General features: G+C 43.2%; 1 protein-coding gene across 7 annotated transcripts in view; it reads left to right on the top strand.

Annotated features, from left to right (window-relative positions):
- LOC143815936 (lethal(3)malignant brain tumor-like protein 4) overlaps positions 1-11,776 on the top strand; it is a 190,489-nt gene extending 178,713 nt beyond the window's left edge. For 5 of the 7 annotated variants that reach the window (XM_077295732.1, XM_077295734.1, XM_077295736.1 and 2 more), the window contains exons 21-22: positions 7,054-7,116; positions 11,264-11,776. In XM_077295732.1, coding sequence (XP_077151847.1) covers positions 7,054-7,116; positions 11,264-11,392 — 192 coding nt within the window. In that variant the 3' untranslated portion in view covers positions 11,393-11,776. The remainder of the gene's footprint in view (positions 1-7,053; positions 7,117-11,263) is intronic. The other 2 variants (XM_077295738.1, XM_077295739.1) reach the window with 1 other exon arrangement.
- Positions 11,777-19,599: the final 7,823 nt, after the last annotated feature.

Below are 19,599 nucleotides of genomic sequence, written 5' to 3' on the forward strand. Positions count from 1 at the left end.
ATTACGTGGCTGTGCAATATACTACGTGGCTGTGCAATATACTACGTGGCTGTGCAATATATTGCATGGCTGGGCTATATACTACGTGGCTGTGCAATATATTACGTGGCTGTGCAATATATTACGTGGCTGTGCAATATATTACGTGGCTGTGCAATATATTACATGGCTGGGCAATATACTATATGGCTGGGCAATGTACTATGTGGCTGGGCAATATACTATATGGCTGGGCAATGTACTATGTGGCTGGGCTATATACTATGTGACTGGGCAATATACTCTGTGGCTGGGCAATATACTCTGTGGCTGGGCAATATACTACGTGGTTGGGCAATATACTACGTGGCTGGGCAATATACTACGTGGCTGGGCAATATACTACGTGGCTGGGCAATATACTACGTGGCTGGGCAATATACTATTTGGTGGGTAATATACTACGTGGCTGGGCAATATACTACGTGGCTGGGCAATATTCTACGTGGCTGGGCAATATACTACTTGGCTGGGCAATATACTATGTGGCTGTGCTATATACTACTTGGCTGTGCTATATACTACGTGGCTGTATTATATACTACATGGCCTGTGCTATATACTACGTGGCCTGTGCTATATACTATGTGGCTGTGCTATATACTACATGGGCTGTGTTATATACTATGTGGGCTGTGTTATACGCTACTTGGCTGTGCTATATTTCTCTGCTGTATCTGTGCATCATGAATCGTGGTATGTGTTAAAGAGGGGGGCCCACTGAGACTTTCGCCCGGGGCCCTCAAAAACCTGGAGCCGGCCCTGGCTTCACTGATTGGTCACGCCCGACCGCGAACAACCAGCGACAGGTGCAGTCCACCCGCGAATTGGCGCGGAATTTGAACCACGCTTCGCTAATTGGTCGCGGCCGGCCGAATCCTTTGTATAAATTGCATTATTCTGAAAACTTCATAAGTAAACTACATTCATATTCTAGAATACCCGATGCGTTAGAATCTGTCCACTTAGGAAGCAACACTGTTTGACAATCAATTTCACATGCTGTTGTGCAAATGGAATAGACAACAGATGGAAATTATTGGCAATTATCAAGACACACTCAAGAAAGGAGTGGTTCTGCAGGTGAGGACCAAAGTCCACATCTCAGTACCAATGCTTTCTGGCTGATGTTTTGGTCACTTTTGATTGTTCATTGTGCTTTCACACTCGTGGTAGCATGAGACGGATTCTACAACCCACACAAGTGGCTCAGGTAGTGCAGCTCATCCAGGATGGCACATCAATGCGAGCTGTGGCAAGAAGGCTTGCTGCGTCTGTCAGCGTAGTGTCCAGAGGATGGAGGTGCTACCAGAAGACAGGCCAGAACACCAGTAGACGTGGAGGGGGCCGTAGGAGGGCAACAACCCAGCAGCAGGACCGCTACCTCAGCCTTTGTGCAAGGAGGAACAGGAGGAGCACTGCCAGAGCCCTGCAAAATGACCTCCACCTGGCCACAAATGTGCATGTGTCTGCTCAAACGGTTAGAAACTGACTCCATGAGGATGGTCTGAGTGCCCGTCGTCGTGCTCACAGCCCAACACCGTGCAGGACGCTTGGCATTTGCCACAGAACATCAGGATTGGCAAATTCGCCACTGGCATTCTCTGTGCTCTTCACAGATGAAAGCAGGTTCATACTGAGCACATGTGACAGACGTGACAGAGTCTGGAGACGCCGTGGAGAACGATTTGCTGCCTGCAACATCCTTTAGCATGACTGGTTTGGCAGTGTGTCAGTAATGGTGTGGGGTGGCATTTCTTTGGAGGGCCACACAGCCCTCCATGTGCTCGCCAGAGGTAGCTTGACTGCCATTAGGTACCGAGATGAGATCCTCAGACCCCTTGTGAGACTATATGCTTGTGCGGTTGGCCCTGGGTTCCTCCTAATGCAGGACAATGCCAGATCTCATGTGGCTGGAGTGTGTCAGCAGTTCCTGCAAGATGAAGGCATTGAAGCTAAGGACTAGCCCGCCTGTTTCCCAGACCTGAATCCGATTTAACACATCTGGGACATCATGTCTCGCACCATCCACCAATGTCACGTTGCACCACAGACTGTCCAGGAGTTGGTGGATGCTTTAGTCCAGGTCTGGGAGGAGATCCCTCAGGAGACCATCTGCCACCTCATCAGGAGCATGCCCAGTCATTGTAGGGAGATCATACAGGCACATGGAGGCCACACACACACACTACTGAGCATTATTTCCTTGTCTTGAGGCATTTCCACTAAAGTTGGATCAGCCTGTAACTTAATTTTCCACTTTGATTTTGAGCATCATTCCAACTCCAGACCTCTGTGGGGTATTAGTTGTGATTTACGTTGATAATTTTTAGGTTTTCTTGTTCTCAACACATTCCACTATGTAATGAATAAAGATTTACAACTGGAATATTTCATTCAGTGATATCTAGGATGCGGGATTTTACTGTTCCCTTTATTTTTTTGAGCAGTATATATGTCACTGACATCTTTATGTATTCTATGTGTATATATATATTCTCTCTATTCTATTCTAACCTGTCAGTGTGATTTTACTGTACGTGCACATGAATTGCCAGCTTTTCTTCTATCTATATACCGTATATACTCGAGATTAAGCCGACCCTCCTAATTTTGCTACAAAAAACTGGGAAAACTTATTGACTCGAGTATAAGCCTAGGGTGGAAAATGCAGCAGCTACCGGTGAATGTCAAAAATAAAAATAGATACCAATAAAAGTAAAATTAATTGAGACATCAGTAGGTTAAGTGTTTTTGAATATCCATATTGAATCAGGAGCCCCATATAATGCTCCATACAGTTCATGATGGGCCCCATAAGATGCTCCATACAAAATACACCCCATATAATGCTCCATACAGTTTATGATGGCCCCATAAGATGCTCCATACAAAATACGCCCCATATAATGCTGCACAAAGGTTAATAATGGCCCCATAAGATGCTTCATAGAAACATTTGCCCCATACAATGCTGCATAAAGGTTGATGGTCCCATAAGATGCTCCACACATTATGGCCCAATAAGATGCCCTGCATATTATGCCCCATAAGATGATCCACACATTATGGCCCCATGAGATGCTCCATACATTATGGCCCCATGAGATGCTCCATACATTGTGGCCCCATATGATGCTCCATACGTTGTGGCCCCATGAGATGCTCCATACATTGTGGCCCCATACGATGCTCCATACATTATGGCCCCATAAGATGCTCCACACATTATGGCCCCATGAGATGCTCCACACATTATGGCCCCATGAGATGCTCCATACGTTGTGGCCCCATACATTGTGGCCCCATGAGATGCTCCATACATTGTGGCCCCATATGATGCTCCATACATTGTGGCCCCATAAGATGCTCCACATATTTGCCCCATATGCTGTTTCTGCGATTAAAATAAAAAAAAATCACATACTCACCTCTCTTCGCTCAGGCCCCCGGCACTTGCGATAGTCACCTTCCTCGTTTCATGCGCCGCTCTGTTTTCCATCCTCTGCACTGACTGTTCAGGCAGAGGGCGGCGCGCACACTAATCTCGTCATCGCGCTCTCTGACCTGAACAGTGCAGAGCATGGAAGACAGAGCAGCGCAGCGGTGGAACGAGGAAGGTGACTATCGCGCAATGCTCACCTCCCCCGATATACTCACCTGCTCCCGGCGCAGTCCCTGGCAGCGTCTCACTGTAAGATGGAGCCGGCTGCATCTTCCTGTGTTCAGCTTTCACGTACCGCTCATTACAGTTATGAATATGCGTGCATATTCATTACTTTAATGAGCGGTACCACGTGACCGCTGAACACAGGAAGAGCTGCCCGGAGACCATGGGACATGCAGGGACAGCGCCAGGAGCAGGTGAGTATGTCAACGCGCCGCTCCCCCGCCGACCCCCCCTCCGCTGACAATGACTCGAGTATAAGCCGAGAGGGTCACTTTCAGCCCCAAAAAGTGGGCTGAAAATCTCGGCTTATACTCGAGTATATACGGTGTGTATATATATATATATATATATATATATATCTATATGTGTGTGTTTTGATGAATATTTCTTTGAAAACGATGTGTAAATGACAGAGAATTTCTGTGTGTAAAAGCTCATTTTAAAATCGCATTGCAATTGGATAGCAATCTGTCTGCACTCGGATGTAAATCGGATTGTACTCTCATGACACTCGCATTACTGTCGTGCGACTCGGCAGGGAGACTCGGACCGATTGTTCATACTTTTACTGTGACTCCAGCCTTACCCTTACATGAGGCCTGTTAGACCCTGCATAATTCAGGATCTAAGGGTATGTGCACACGTTGCAGATTTTCTGCGGTTCCACAGCGTTTTTTGCGGTGCAGAAACCCTACGATCTGCAAGTGATTTACAGTACAATGTAAATCAATGGTAAAAAAAATGCTGTGTTAATGGTGTGGAAAATCTGCGGATTAAAAGAAGTAGCATGTCACTTCTTTTTTGCGGATGTGCCGCGTTTTTGTACCCATTCCATTATAGAAATCCGCAGGGGTAAAAACCGCAGTAAATCCGCAAAAAATCCGCACAAAATCCACTCAAAAAGCGCGTCAAATCTGCACCTGCGTTTTCTGCCAACAGATGCAGAATCCGCACCAGATATTCCTAAGCCTATTCCGCAACATGTGCACATAGCCTAACAGACCACTATAGCTGACTAATGCAGAGGCTGATGGTTGGCCGGGGGTCACCATAGCAAACATTGGTTCTCTGTGATTTGGTTCTTGAAGAGCACAATTGAGTGAAAGAGAACCACCTCCCTCTTATAACTATCTAGATACTGCAATTGCTAGTCACCACGGAATCCAATCGGTGTTGCCTTTGATTGAATCAACTGCAGCAGGGTGTGAGCTATAACATACAGCTGACATCACTGCTGATGGCATCGGCTCTGCTCACTTGATCACTGCACCATACAGAATGAAGCTTTGTGGAAAATCCTTACCCACTGCACTGTACTGGTACATAAATATACACTCACATTGTAATGTGTTGTTTCTTTACACATAGTCTCTCTCTGTTCTGCTTTACAATAACACCTTTCTATCTTTCAGATGCCATTTACACCATGTCATCATTTGGATTGGAAGACAGAATTTTAAGTACAGTGCCTTGCGAAAGTATTCAGCCCACTTGAACTTTTCAACCTTTTCCCACATATCATGCTTCAAACATAAAGATACCAAATGTAAATTTTGGGCGAAGAATCATCAACAAGTGGAACACAATTGTGAAGTAGAATGAAATGTATTGGTTATTTTACATTTTTGTGTAAATTCAAAAACTAAAAAGTGGGGCGTGCAATATTATTCTGCCCCTTTAAATTAATACTTTGCTGCGCCACCTTTTGCTGTGATTACAGCTGCAAGTCGCTTGCGGTATGCCTCTATCAGTTTTGTACATTGAGAGACTGAAATTTTTGTCAGTTCTTCCTTGGCAAACAGCTCAAGCTCAGTGAGGTTTGATGAAGATCGCTTGTGAACAGCAGTTTTCAGCTCTTTCCACAGATTCTTGAATGGATTAAGGTCTGGACTTTGACTTGGCCATTCTAACACTTGGATATGTTTAGTTGTGAACCATTCCATTGTAGATTTTGCTTTATGTTTGGGATCATTGTCTTGTTGGAAGACAAATCTCCGTCCCAGTCTCAGGTCTTTTGCAGACTCCAACAGGTTTTCTTCAAGAATGGTCCTGTATTTGGCTCCATCCATCTTCCCATCAATTTGAACAATCTTCCCTGTCCCTACTGACGAAAAGCAGGCCCAAACCATGATGCTGCCACCACCATGTTTGACAGTGGGGGTGGTATGTTCAGGGTGATGAGCTGTGTTGCCTTTACGGCAAACATATCGTTTGGCATTGTTGCCAAAAAGTTCGATTTTGGTTTCATCTGACCAGAGCACCTTCTTCCACATGTTTGGAGTGTCTCCCAGGTGGCTTGTTGCAAACTTTAAACAACACTTTTTATGGATATCTTTGAGAAATGGCTTTCTTTTTGCCACTCTTCCATAATGGCCAGATTTGTGCAGTGTATGACTGGTTGTTGTCCTATGGACAGACTGTCCCACCTCAGCTGTAGATTTCTGCATTTCATCCAGAGTGATCATGGGCCTCTTGGCTGCATCTCTGATCAGTCTTTTCCTTGTTTGACATGAAAGTTTAGAGGGACGTCTGGGTCTTGGTAGATTTGCAGTGGTATGATACTCCTTCCAATTTCAATATGATCGTTTGCACAGCGCTCCTTGGGATGTTTAAAGTTTTGGAAATCATTTTTTATCCAAATCCAGCTTTAAACTTCTCCATGACAGTATCACGGACCTGCCTGTTGGGTTCCTTGGTCTTCATGATGCTCTCTGTTCTTCAAACAGAATCCTGAGACTATCACAGAGAAGGTGCATTTATACGGAGACTTGATTACACACAGGTGGATTATATTTATCATCATTAGGCATTTAGGACAACATTGGATCATTCAGAGATCCACAATGAACTTCTGGAGTGAGTTTGCTGCACTGAAAGTAAAGGAGTAAAATAATATTGCACGCCCCTCTTCAGTTTTTGAATTTCCACAAAAATTTAAAATAACCAATACATTTCGTTCAACTTCACAATTGTGTTCCACTTGTTGATGATTCTTCACCAAAAATTTACATTTGGTATCTTTATGTTTGAAGCATGATATGTGGGAAAAGGTTGAATAGTTCAAGGGGGCCGATTACTTTTGCAAGGCACTGTAGATCAGTTTTCTTGCAGATGAGACCAATTTCAATCAATTGATTATCCATTTACACACAACAGTTTAGCTTGATATTGGTCTGATTAAACAGAAATTGGTCAGATATTTGTGTATGTAAAATTAACTTAAGTTGATCCCTTCATTATCTAATGATGAGGTGATTTTCTGATGACCTATTGCCTTCTCAATAATTTGGTATATAGAGGTATGACAGCGAACACTGTAGAAACATTTTCCCCTTACTTTGCAGGTTGCTTTATTTGTCCAGCAACTGCCAGGCTGTATGGAGCAAGCATGTGTCTTCAGAGAAGAGGTATGGTCTTTCACAATAAATCCTCACTTTTTCTCTTACATATATAATATGGGACTATACAAGAATATATGTCCATGGTATGTGGCTGCAGAAGGTCAGAAGAATTACTAAAGTACTATGTAAGAGAACTAAGTATATTCCAATAAATATAAGGACACACTGAAGTCAATACAGTTTGTCCCTTATTACGGTTTAAGTTATTTAATCAATTATCAGGTTATACCGTAATAATCCTCAGTATGTCTTACCAGATCCAAATTATCCTGGCAATAAAAAGACCACTGCAGTCCATTGTTGTGGCTATGGTCGACTTGCACATCCATTCGGGCGCCCATCTATCCACTGTTCCTCTGCAGCACAAATGCATTTCGATAGGTTGTTATGGTTGCCGGGGGCTTATTCAAGCCATAGTACTGGTCGGAAGTTTAGACACCACCTGTACAAGACATGAAATGGTTTTTCTTGTTCCTATTGAAATGTGAACATTGTAGATTCATTCTGAAGGGGTAAAAACTCTAGCAGCTTAATCAGGTAGTCACCTGGAATGGCTTCCCTTGAACAGGTGTGTCTTGTTAACAGTTAATTTGTGGAATCACTGGACTTCAAACCATCACGTGTGTTTTGCAGTGGCAGTGTTTGTACACAGTTCCGTTTTTTGCTAAGCTCTATTCCACAAACCCTTCATGGTTTTGCTGCCTTCAGTATGAATCTACAATGTACACATTCCAATAAGACTAAGGAAAACCATTGCATGAACAGGTGTGTCCAAACTTCTGATCGATACTGTTTATACAGTCATGGCCAAAAGTGTTGGCATCCTTTAAATTCTACCAGAAAATGAAGTATTGCTCCCAGAAAATGTGACCCTTTTCCAAAATTGTGGGTAAACCACTTTGTTTCAAGCATGTGATGCTCGATCAAACTCACCTGTGGCAACTAACAGATGTGGGTAATTTGAAAATTGCACCTGAAACCTGATAAAAAGGGGAGAAATTGACTCAATCTTTCTTTATATTGTGTGCCTGTGTGTGCCACACTAAGCATGGAGAGCATAAAGAGAAGATGAGCACTGTTTGAGAACCAAAACTGACTTAAAGGATTATTCCCATTTCGTAGATCTTCTCCCAATATGTAATAGGTGTAATGATGATGATAGCAAATACCTCTAATTAGAAATGTAGTATAGATCGTTTGATCGGCTTTGTCACTTTCCCCATGTTCAGGGCATTTCAGTAGCTTAGATATCCATGGTTACGGCCACTGGCATATTGACAGTTAGTTGTTAGTGGCCGTAACCGTGGTTGCCTAAGCACTGCAAGGCCCTGCACAAGGGATAAGCGACATAGCAAATCAGAACTATACTACATTTCTAATTGGAGGTACTTGCTAATATTATTATTACACCTACTACACATAGGAGATGGGAATTCCTCTTTATGTCCATCAAGTTCATCCTATGGCCTAACATGTTGATCTATAGCAAGGCAAAAATCTCCATGGGGGCAGATGCTAATTGACATATTAGGGGAAAAAATGTATTTCCGACTCCACATACAGCGATAAGACCAGTTCCATTGATCAACGCCCCATCTCAGAATAGTACCCATAACCTGTAATATATTTTCCAAGAAAGGCATCCAGGCCCTCCTTGATCTTTAGTGAATCACCCATTACAGCATCATATGGCAGAGAGTTCCATAGTCTCACTGCTCTTACAGTAAAGAATCTGCTTCTGTAATTGTGATTAATCCTTTTTTCCTCTAGACGTAGAGGATGTCCCTTTGTCACTGTGGCAGACCTTCAGTGGGTATGGAAAGTATTCAGACCCCTTTAAATTTTTCACTCTTTGTTTCATTGCAGCCATTTGGTAAATTAAAAAAAAGTTCATTTTTTTTCTCATTAATGTACTCTGCACCCCATCTTGACTGAAAAAAACAGAAATGTAGAAATTTTTGCAAATTTATTAAAATGAAAAACTGAAATATCACATGGTCATAAGTATTCAGACCCTTTGCTCAGTATTGAGTAAGAAGCACCCTTTTGACCTAGTACAGCCATGAGTCGTCTCGGGAATGATGTTTTTCACACCTGGATTTGGGGATCCTCTGCCATTCTTTTTTGCAGATCCTCTCCAGTTCTGTCAGGTTGGATGGTGATCGTTGGTGGACAGCCATTTTCAGGTCTCTCCAGAGATGCTCAATTGGGTTTAGGTCAGGGCTCTGGCTGGGCCAGTCAAGAATGGTCACAGAGTTGTTCTGAAGCCACTCCTTTGTTATTTTAGCTGTGTGCTTGGGGTCATTGTCTTGTTCTAAGGTGAACCTTCGGCCAAGTCTGAGGTCCAGAGCACTCTGGAAGAGGTTTTCATCCAGGATATCTATGTACTTGGCCGCATTCATGTTTCCTTCAATGACAACCAGTCATCCTGTCCCTGCAGCTGAAAAACATCTCCATAGCATGATGCTGCCACCACCATGTTTCACTGTTGGGATTGTATTGGGCAGGTGATGAGCAGTACCTGGTTTTCCCCACACATACCGCTTAGAATTATAACCGAAAAGGTCTATCTTCGACTCATCAGACCAGAGAATCTTATTTCTCATAGTCTGGGAGTCCTTCATGTGTTTTTTAGCAAACTCTATGTGGGCTTTCATATGTCTTGCACTGAGGAGAGTCTTCCATCGGGCCACTCTACCATAAAGGCCCGACTGGTGGAGAGCTGCAGTGATAGTTGACTTTGTGGAACTTTCTCCCTTCTCCCTACTGCATCTGTGGAGCTCAGCTACAGTGATCTTGGGGTTCTTCTTTACCTCTCTCACAAAGGCTCTTCTCCTACGATTGCTCAGTTTGGCTGGACGGCCAGGTCTAGGAAGACTTCTGGTGGTCCCAAACTTCTTCCATTTAAGGATTATGGAGGCCACTGTGCTCTTAGCAACCTTGAGTAATGCAGAAATTCTGTTGTCACATTGGCCTGATCTGTGCCTTGCCACAATTCTGTCACTGAGCTCCTTGGCCAGTTCCTTTGACCTCATGATTCTCATTTGGTCTGACATGCACTGTGAGCTGTGAGGGTTTGTGCCTTTCCAAATCAAGTCCTATCAGTTTAATTAAACACATTTGGCCTCCAATGAAGGAATCAAGGAAGATCACAAGGAAATGGACAGCATGTGACTTAAATATGAGTGTCTGAGCAAAGGGTCTGAATACTTATGACCATGTGATATTTCAGTTTTTCTTTTTTATTTAATTTGCAAAAATTTCTACATTTCTGTTTTTTTCAGTCAAAAGGGGTGCAGAGTGTACATTAATGTGAAAAAAAAGAACTTTTTTGAATTTACCAAATGGCTGCAATGAAACAAAGAGTGAAAAATTTAAAGGGGTCTGAATACTTTCTGTACCCTCTGTAAGTGTTTTATGAACATCATTAGAAAGATCTCTGTACTGCCCCCTCATATATATGTACATTGCAATAAGATTGCCCCTAAGCCTTAATTTTTCCAAACTGAATAACCTATCTTGATATTGCAGCTCCCCCATTCCCTTAATAACCTTGGTCGCTCTTCTCTGCCCCCACTCTAGGTCAGCCATGTCCTTCTTGCACCCCAGATACTAAAATTATACTGTGTATTCTAAGTGTAGCTGTATTAGTGACTTGTATAAAGGAAAAGCTATGTTCTTGTCATTAGCATCAATGCCTCTTTTAGTGCATCCCATTATACTATTTGCCTTGGCAGCAGCTGCCTGAGACTGATCACTAAAGTGTAGTTTGCCGTCCACCCATACACTCAAATATGTGAAACCTGATATATGAAAAAATATGAACATATAGCATTAAAAAAAAAAAAGCTATTCTTTATATTAGCATTACAAAAAATATCTAGAAATTGCATTGAAATAAATATGTAACAGAGAACAAAATTAAGAAAAAATACAATAAGCTTCACAAAACAAATCTTTGTCCAGCCTCATCAGTAAAAAATATAAACTTATGACTGCTGAAAAATGTGGAGGCAGAAATGAACACAGTTGGTCTGTCATTAAGAGGTTAAAAAATTACAAAGACTGACATGTTTTGTATGTTTGTTTTTTTCTTGACTGTGAAAAAGTCCTCTTAAGCCATCTTCATGGTTTTTTTTCTTTATTCCCACAGCAAATAGATGGTGAGGCCTTCCTCCTGCTTACGCGAAAAGATTTGGTGAAGATCTTGGGACTCAAATTAGGACCCGCACTAAAAATCTACAATTCTATTCTTATGTTCCACAGTTTGGATGAAAACTAGTGACAAAGTATTAAAAAAAAAAATTAACAAAGACAATGAGTAGTTAGTGTGAAGCTAGACTTATGTAAGTAACTGACTCTTTACTTCTCATGATAGGAAGGAGGGACATCTTGTACATGAATTTGGACAACTTTTGTTACAAAATGATTAATACCACCTTATAGAGGACGTGGACTGCCCTAAACTGACATCAGCCGTGGCGTTTGGGCTATTCGCTTTGTTTGCTCTATTGCTATGAAACCTCCTTCATCAGAGTCGGAGCATGACAAACTTGTTTCTGTGGTGCCTTACTGCTTATATTCCTAGAGAACTGTCCACTAGGGGTTAATGTCAGAAGATGACTTTTTCAGTTCTCATCAAAGAAGTAAAGTGTTTTGTTGTCACCACTGGTGTCTGTTTCAACGTTTTGTATTTGTCCTGTAAACTGAAGAATTAAGAGTTACCACATACTAAAAAATGGGTTGTCTAACCCAAGTTGTAAATTCAGAGTTGATAGGCGATGGTCCTGAATGGTGGCCCTGCCTATCGGCCAGAGAGCGGATCTGCTGCAAACTTGGTCTGTTGAAGATAATTTGGGATCCTGGCAGAGGGACAATACCCCACTTACTGTTCAGGGACCTTTCTAACAAAAAGGAATTGGCAACTCTGTCAGTTCCGAACAAGAACAAGCCGAAAAAATGTTGGAACCTTATCATACATTGCAGATTTGATTAGTTCTCTGCATCAGTATTTCAAAGTTAAGAATAAAAGGGGATGCAAAGAAAATAATTATAAATCCATTATATTTTCCTCGTGTTTAGGGGCCACTAGCACAGGACAAATACTGATGTAAAAATACTTATCTAATCTGCAATGCAGGACTAAAGCCTAAATGGCCCAAATTTCCATGCTACTTCTTTAAAGTGTGTGGGACTATTTGTGAAGAACTTGTGAGCCTCACACGCTGACACTAGTTGGGCATCAATGGCTTTTAAGTGGCGATTTATAAAGTATGACTATTGCGAGATGCAGTTACAATATTAAAAGGATTATTTCATAGTTAGGTTTTATGGCATATCTGTAGTAAATGTTATAAATATCTGATGTAGGTTCCACCTCTTTGGGACTCACACCTATATCCGGAATGAGATGAACACCTATCTCCAGAATGGGGGTTCTCCAATTCCCAGTTCTGGTCGGCATCTGACCATCAGTGAGTAGATTTGTGTTGGCAAGTGTACTTGCTGTCTTCATTCATTGCTATCGGAATTATTCCAAATAAAATTGAGAGTATTTTCATGTCTATTTTTAGAATTCCCCTAGCAATGAATGGAGGGAACTGGGTCATGTTCTGCCAACTCTTCACTCATTGATGTTTGGACGCTGGCTAGAATGGAGGATTCGAGAACCCTTGTTCTACTAATGAATTTGGGATCCATATCTATCAGACATTTTATGACCTATGCTTTGGCTATGCCTTAAATGTCTCTAGTGAGATAACTTCTTTAATATTTCTTTACTTGACCGAGTTAAGTCGAGGATAAATGGAATAAAATAGCTATAGAAACCGAGCTATAGCACCAAGCACCTGTACGTGCAGTTATTCTGTGTTGTCAGAGTCCCTTTAAGTGAACAATTGAGATGGGAATACTTCTTTAATTAAAGTGGGCTTTGAATATAATATGGAGCTGCATTTACCATAACACAAGGTAAGGCAGGTGATGGGTGGCCGTAAGGAGTGAGCAGCCTTTTTTTCTTGCACTGATCCTTATGCTACTGCCTCCACTATATAAATTGTTGCCTCCAAGCAGGAGTGTTAGGTCAGGGTTACACTAGCATATAACACTCAGCCCTGTGTTATTCTATGGGGCAGCTTACATCTGTGATTATTTTCTCATGCCGAGTTGGCATGAAAGAACTTGGCAGTAAGACTCATCTCACTTGCACCTATACAAATCTATGGGTGAATGTGAAATATCAGACTGCAGTCAGATGTCATCCCAGATGACTGACTCTGTTAGGTTTCCTTCGCATGTCAGTGTCTCTGGTACATGTGGTAATGGTTTTCATACGTCATTTCAAGTGAATGGATCTGTTCACATGTGTATCTCCACGGACCGTGTGTCCGTGGGCAAAACACGTTGACATGTCCGTTTTTTCAGCAGCAGCGCAGGCAACAAAATGTCCCGCACACGTGCACACTGACACGGATGACATCCGTGTGTCATCAGTGTGTCATCAGTGTCACACGTATTGGTGCCTGGGAATAAGCGGTACTGCTCGCGCTGATCCTCGGCGCTGGGTGCTGATGACAGCTCACATTATTGTCCCCTGCTCGCTCTGAGATCAGCTCGAGCAGGGAACAATGTTGAGGGTTGTAGTCAGCCCCAGCTGTCTACATAGAGTGTAAAATTAGGAATACATTTTTTTTTTTTTTAAATCACATTATACTCTTTGTAACACCTAATCCCCCTGAAGCCATTGTCCCCTGTAAACAAGCAAAAATTAAAAACAACAGTATCCCTCACCTGTCCAAAGTTGAAAGAATCCAGAGTGTCCCACACCGTAATCCATCTGTGTGGCATTTTCTCATCAGCATAGGCAGTGGCTTGAGGTCACCCACACTGGGGAGAATGACTCCCTGGCTTTGTGATTTCTGACGGTGAACTGCGATGATCTCACTGAGGTCAATGCAGTTCATGGGCTTGCTCTCGCTGCAGTGAGTCATTCTCCCCAGCTGTTCAGCATGAGCAGTCGCCTCAGGCCACCCGCTCATGATGATGAGCAAATGTTGCACAGATGGATATCCGCATGGGACACTCTGGATTCTTTCAACTTCGGACAGGTGAGAGTTATTGTTGTTTTTTTTATTTTTGTTTGTTTACAGGGAACAATGGCTTCATGAAATTAGGTGTTAAGGTGAGTATTATGTGATTTTTTATTTTATTCTTAATTTTACACTCTATGTAGACAGCAGGTGCTGGCTGCAACTCTCAACATTATCCCCTGCTCTCACTGATCGCAAACTCGCCAACTGTGCCGCCTTTTCTCAGGCACCATTACATGTGATACTGGTGCGGCACACACTGATATCTCTGGTACTGATTTTTCCAGTACCGGAAATATCAGAACATGTGAAAGAGCCCTTAAGCTGCATTTACACTGAACAATTATTTTGAATGAGCGTTCTTAGGAACACTTGTTTCACAATAATCTTCCCAGGAAAACAAGCCACTGGTCACCCAGTGAACAAACAAAACTCTAATTTGTTGGGTAAAATGATTTTTAAGCTTGCTCTGCCAAGACAATGTCAGCTTATGTGCACTGAACTCTATTGGGCCACGTTGAGACAATCAGTATTTGGTCAGTATTTTACATCAGTATGTGTAAGCCTAAACCAGGAGTGGGTGATAAATTCAGTAGTGGTGACGTGTTTCTATTATACTTTCCCACTGATTGTTCTTTTCCGGATTACAAATACTGATGTTAGACACCTGAATGTGGGAACGTGGCCTTATCGATCATTCAGTGTGCGTTTTGCATGGTTTGCACTTGTCAACCAGCTTTGCAATGCCCGGTGATCAGCAAACGTTTAGTGTTGCTGGTCGCTTTGGGTAACCGGACCCTTAGCCTCTCGTTTTAGATAGTTTCCCCTGCATATCCATTATTCCCAATTTTGGTAATAAATATACAGCTTCCACACACAGCTTCTGCATAGTTATAGCAAAAAATATATTTGGCAGATTTACTAATCTTACATAATATTTGGTCAGTAAACTTAAACTAGAAAGTCCTAAAATGTGCCAAATTTATCAAGAATGGTTTATGCTGGATGACAATGTAACATATCTTTATAGTGTGTGTCTGTGTACACTAGGAGTTGACTTACTATAAATTTGGAGATAAAATGCTGCCTCTGAAGCAAGAAGCAAAACGTGTCTAAAACATAAAAGAAATGTAGTGCAAGGCACGTAACACAGGGGTTTTTTTTTGTAGCAAATTATCCATTTAGCTTAGTGAATCTCCCAATTTGCCTGCTGCCACAGTTGTATTAATGTGCTTCTAGATTTTAAATTCCATTTACTAAGCATTATCAAAGGTAGGAAAAAATGACTGGTGCATGATCAGATTTGCTTGCATTTTTAGTGAAACACATATATATGCATATGCTCTGACATGACACGAAAGAACAAAATTCTTTTAAAAAAATAACCCATTTATTTTAATTTAGGACATGATGGAAATTTTTCACTAGATTTGGCCATACTGAAATCTTAAACATACTCACTTTCTGAATCCCTCCTCCCTCTTACAGACATAAGTTTCTTACACAATGCGGACACTGCTGCCTCTTTATATAACACCACAATAGCTGAAGCCCTGGAATCAGTTGCCCCTCTCACACATACCAAAGCTCGCAAAATCAACAGACAGCCCTGGCACACCACCCTCACCAAAGAATTAAGATGGGCTTCCAGGGTTGTTGAGCGGAGATGGAAAAGATCCCACTCCAACGAGCACTTCATTGCATTCAAACAGTCCCTCACTGCATTAAAGGCCACACTCGCTGCAGCAAAACAAACCTACTTCTCATCTCTCCTATCCTCCCTGTCTCACAACCCTAACCTAAACAGCTATTCAACACTTTCAATTTTCTTCTCCGTCCCCCACCACCTCCCCCCTCTCCACTTATCTCAGCTGAAGACTTTGCCTCATTCTTCAAACAGAAGATTGATAACATCAGAGAAAGCTTTTGCCTACAACCCCCACAACCTCTCTTCTTAACTGCTCAGCCCTCCAAAACCAACTTCTCCATCATCACAAAAGATCGACTCTCCACTCTACTCTCACCACCTTTGCACTTGACCTGATTCCATCCCACTTCACCCCGAACCTCATCACAGTCTTCATCCCAACCCTAACCCTTCTCTTCAACCTATCACTAACAACTGGTGTTTTCCCCTCATGCTTCAAACATGCCTCAATCACACCCATCCTCAAAAAGCCTCTCTTGACTCATCCTCTGTATCTAGCTATCGCCCCATATCACTTCTCCCCTATGCCTCAAAACTACTGGAACAACACGTTCATCTTGAACTGTCCTCCTACCTCTTCCTGCTCCCTCTTTGACCGCTTACAATCTGGCTTCTGGCCGCATCAGTCCACTGAAAGTGCCCTAACTAAAGTCACCAATGACCTATTAACCACCAAAGCCAAGTGTCACAATAATGTAAGCATACCATGGTCTGATGGATTGTTTCAGAAGGTACCATGGTTCCCAACACACTGCCTAGAAAGCTTTTTGTCTCTGTCTTGGCCTGCAGGCAACTCCCTCCCCCTGAATACAGATGTAACTTGAAACTCCAGTTTGGGACTCTGTCCCACCCCTCCCACTCGAATGCTGGAGTGTGTAGAAATCTTTTGTCTGAAAGCCATGTGCTCTCTTGCTCATGCAAATACTAGGATTTCATCAGCTCACCCAACCAGTCGTATTAGATTCCAGTTCTCAATAGACATGTGCAGAGCACGGATCACCACCAAGTTCCTGCCGGCCGACTCCCAGGTGAAAATGCAAATCACTCACTTGTCCAGCTCATGCAAATATTGAATGGAGGAGATGAAAATAGAATAAAATATTGTCCTTTATTAGCGCATCATAAAAACAATCTGCATTGTTTCAGGCAGTACTGCCCTTAGTTATAGCATGCCTGTGACTAAGGGCAGTACTGCCTGAAACAAGGCAGCTTGTTTTTATGATGCACTAATAAAGGACAAGATTTTATTCTATTTTCATCTCCTCCATTCAATATTTGCATGAGCTGGACAAGTGAGTCTCTTGCTCATGTACAACCTTAATAGTAAGGCATAACTTGACCTCAATTAGAGACAGAGATATGGAAATTATATATGTGGTATGTGCATCGGCTGGGCCATCCCACAGTGCGTTTTCTAGGCGCAGCGCCTAGCGGATATGGAGAAACAGATTGCTGCTTAACAGGGGCTCATAACCACATCATGTTTAGGCTCAAATTAATGCCCAGCTCATGCCTGGAAGAAATGTAGTTCCGAGATCGCTATATTAGGTTGCATCCTGGAGCTACAGGAGATATGAATGTTCCATAACTCTGAGTCCCTCTGAGAAAGTAGGAGTGCATTCCATAGCTCTGCCCACTCAGTGATGACACGACCAAGAGGTATAAGACCCTGAGAGCTCAGTTCTCACTAGCTTTTGACCAGGAAGCTAACTGAGAGACACTCTGTAATGCATCTTGATGTATTGCCCCTCTCCTGAGCCACATGGTCTGCCATGAGCTGAAATGATATAAGGAACTGTAAGTGTTTTTTCTTTCTGTTAATCCCTTTTTATTTGTAATCATCTGTATATACGTAATCATCTCATTTTATAATATCTTTTTACCCTTCTGTAAACACTGCCTACCTTTTTTGGAGTAAAATATAAAATTACTAGCTTTGTCTCCCTTGCTCTATAACAAACTGTCACGTCCTCTGAGGTGAATTACGCTACTAATCTGGGTTGGCTCCGGACCCGTTAATAATTAAGAAATCGGAGCTGGTGGCAGCGGATTTGTTCTGTGCGTTCGGGAGGCTTTGTAGTGACGGCGGCGTTGATAATTATTGTTCCCGCCTGAGAGGGAGTAGTTATATCGCCCTCGCTGCAGTGTGCCCCTTAGCCAGTACAAAGTAAGGCAGCCTTTCTGGCGACTAATTATCCTAGGTGCTGTACCCTGACTGACCTGAGGGTAAGGGGGGCGCCAGAGAGCTGCAAGTTCCAAACCGGAAGTGAGATATAGATAACTCCCCTTCGGAAAGAACCAGGGGCAACCAAACAACCCCGATTCGTGACAAATTGGTGTGAGTGGTGGGGATGATAAAGGTATCCTCCACGTGAACCGTGACATATTGGTGGCAGCAGTGGGATAATAGAGCATTAGTGATCGGGTTTGAGCAATCATTCCTCTCACTAAAAACATGCACAGTTCTTGCGAGGACTTGGTGCAATAACGATTTTGAGAACAAGCTCAGTGTTTACTAGTCCTGAGACAATTGTGAGAACTTGCAATTACCCCCTCCCTTTCTCTTTATTTTTCTATCCTATCTTTTATTTGGCAATGATGGCTGCAAATGGAGAAGGCTGGTACACCCAGCAGAAGAGGGACACTCTTGTTGGAGTATGGACGTACCATGGCCTGGATCCCCATGGCAAAACCAAGGCTCAATTGGTCACCGAACGGGTGCAATTTGAAGCGGACCAAGCCTAGTCTCACAGCCCAGTGGCCGCTGAAGCCAGCACAAGCGAAAATGGTGCTGCAGCAGAGGTCCAACCACTGAATGCTGGCCCTACTTGCAACCAGGGCGGATTGGACCCCAACCTGCTGGCGGCCTTGGAACAACTCCCTGCTGACGACCGTGATGGACAGCTGCAGCTGATCCAGCAATACCAGGACAGAGCCGAGCGGCAGCTGGAGTTAGCCTGACTCCAGGTTCCGAGGTCATCCCAGTCCAGTGATGAGCCCAACAGTGCTCAGACCTCTAAACCCCAGCCAGAGCACTTTCCTGTGATGGAAAAGGATGGGGACTTGGACACTTTTCTGCAGGCATTTGAGAAAGCCTGCAGACAGTACCGGCTGCCTGGGAACCAATTGGCCTGATACCTGACCCGAGGGCTAAAGCTCTGGAGGCATTTGCTTCTCTCCCGCCAGAGCAAGATAAAGATTATGAGGCCATCAAGCAGGCCCTGATAACAAAGTACCAACTGACTCCTGAAGTTTACCATAGAAAGTTCCGAAACCTCCAACGTGGCCCACACGACAGTCATAGAGATGTGGTGCATGGACTCAGGACCCACTTTTACCAGTGGATCCAAGGACTGTCAGTGACCACCTTTGAACAGCTGGGAGACCTGATGATCAAAGACCAATCTCTACATCTGTGCCCAGCTGAGGTGAGACAGTGATGGACCGAGATCCCAAAGACGCAGATAAAGCAGTTCAAATTGCCGACACCTATGAGGCCAACCATAAACTGGAAGTGCGGAAGCCAGTCACCGCCAGCTGGAGGGGGTAAGCCTGCAACTAACCCCAGTACGCCTGCCAGGCAACTCACCATAGGTCCTGTCCCCATTGCCAACAGCATCAGACCTACCACCTACCTTTGCCAGTGTTTTTCTGCAAGCAGACTGGTCATATCAGTGCCCACTGTCCAGAGAA

The sequence above is a fragment of the Ranitomeya variabilis genome, chromosome 3, assembly GCF_051348905.1.
Source record: "Ranitomeya variabilis isolate aRanVar5 chromosome 3, aRanVar5.hap1, whole genome shotgun sequence".
Classification (NCBI taxonomy): domain Eukaryota; kingdom Metazoa; phylum Chordata; class Amphibia; order Anura; family Dendrobatidae; genus Ranitomeya; species Ranitomeya variabilis.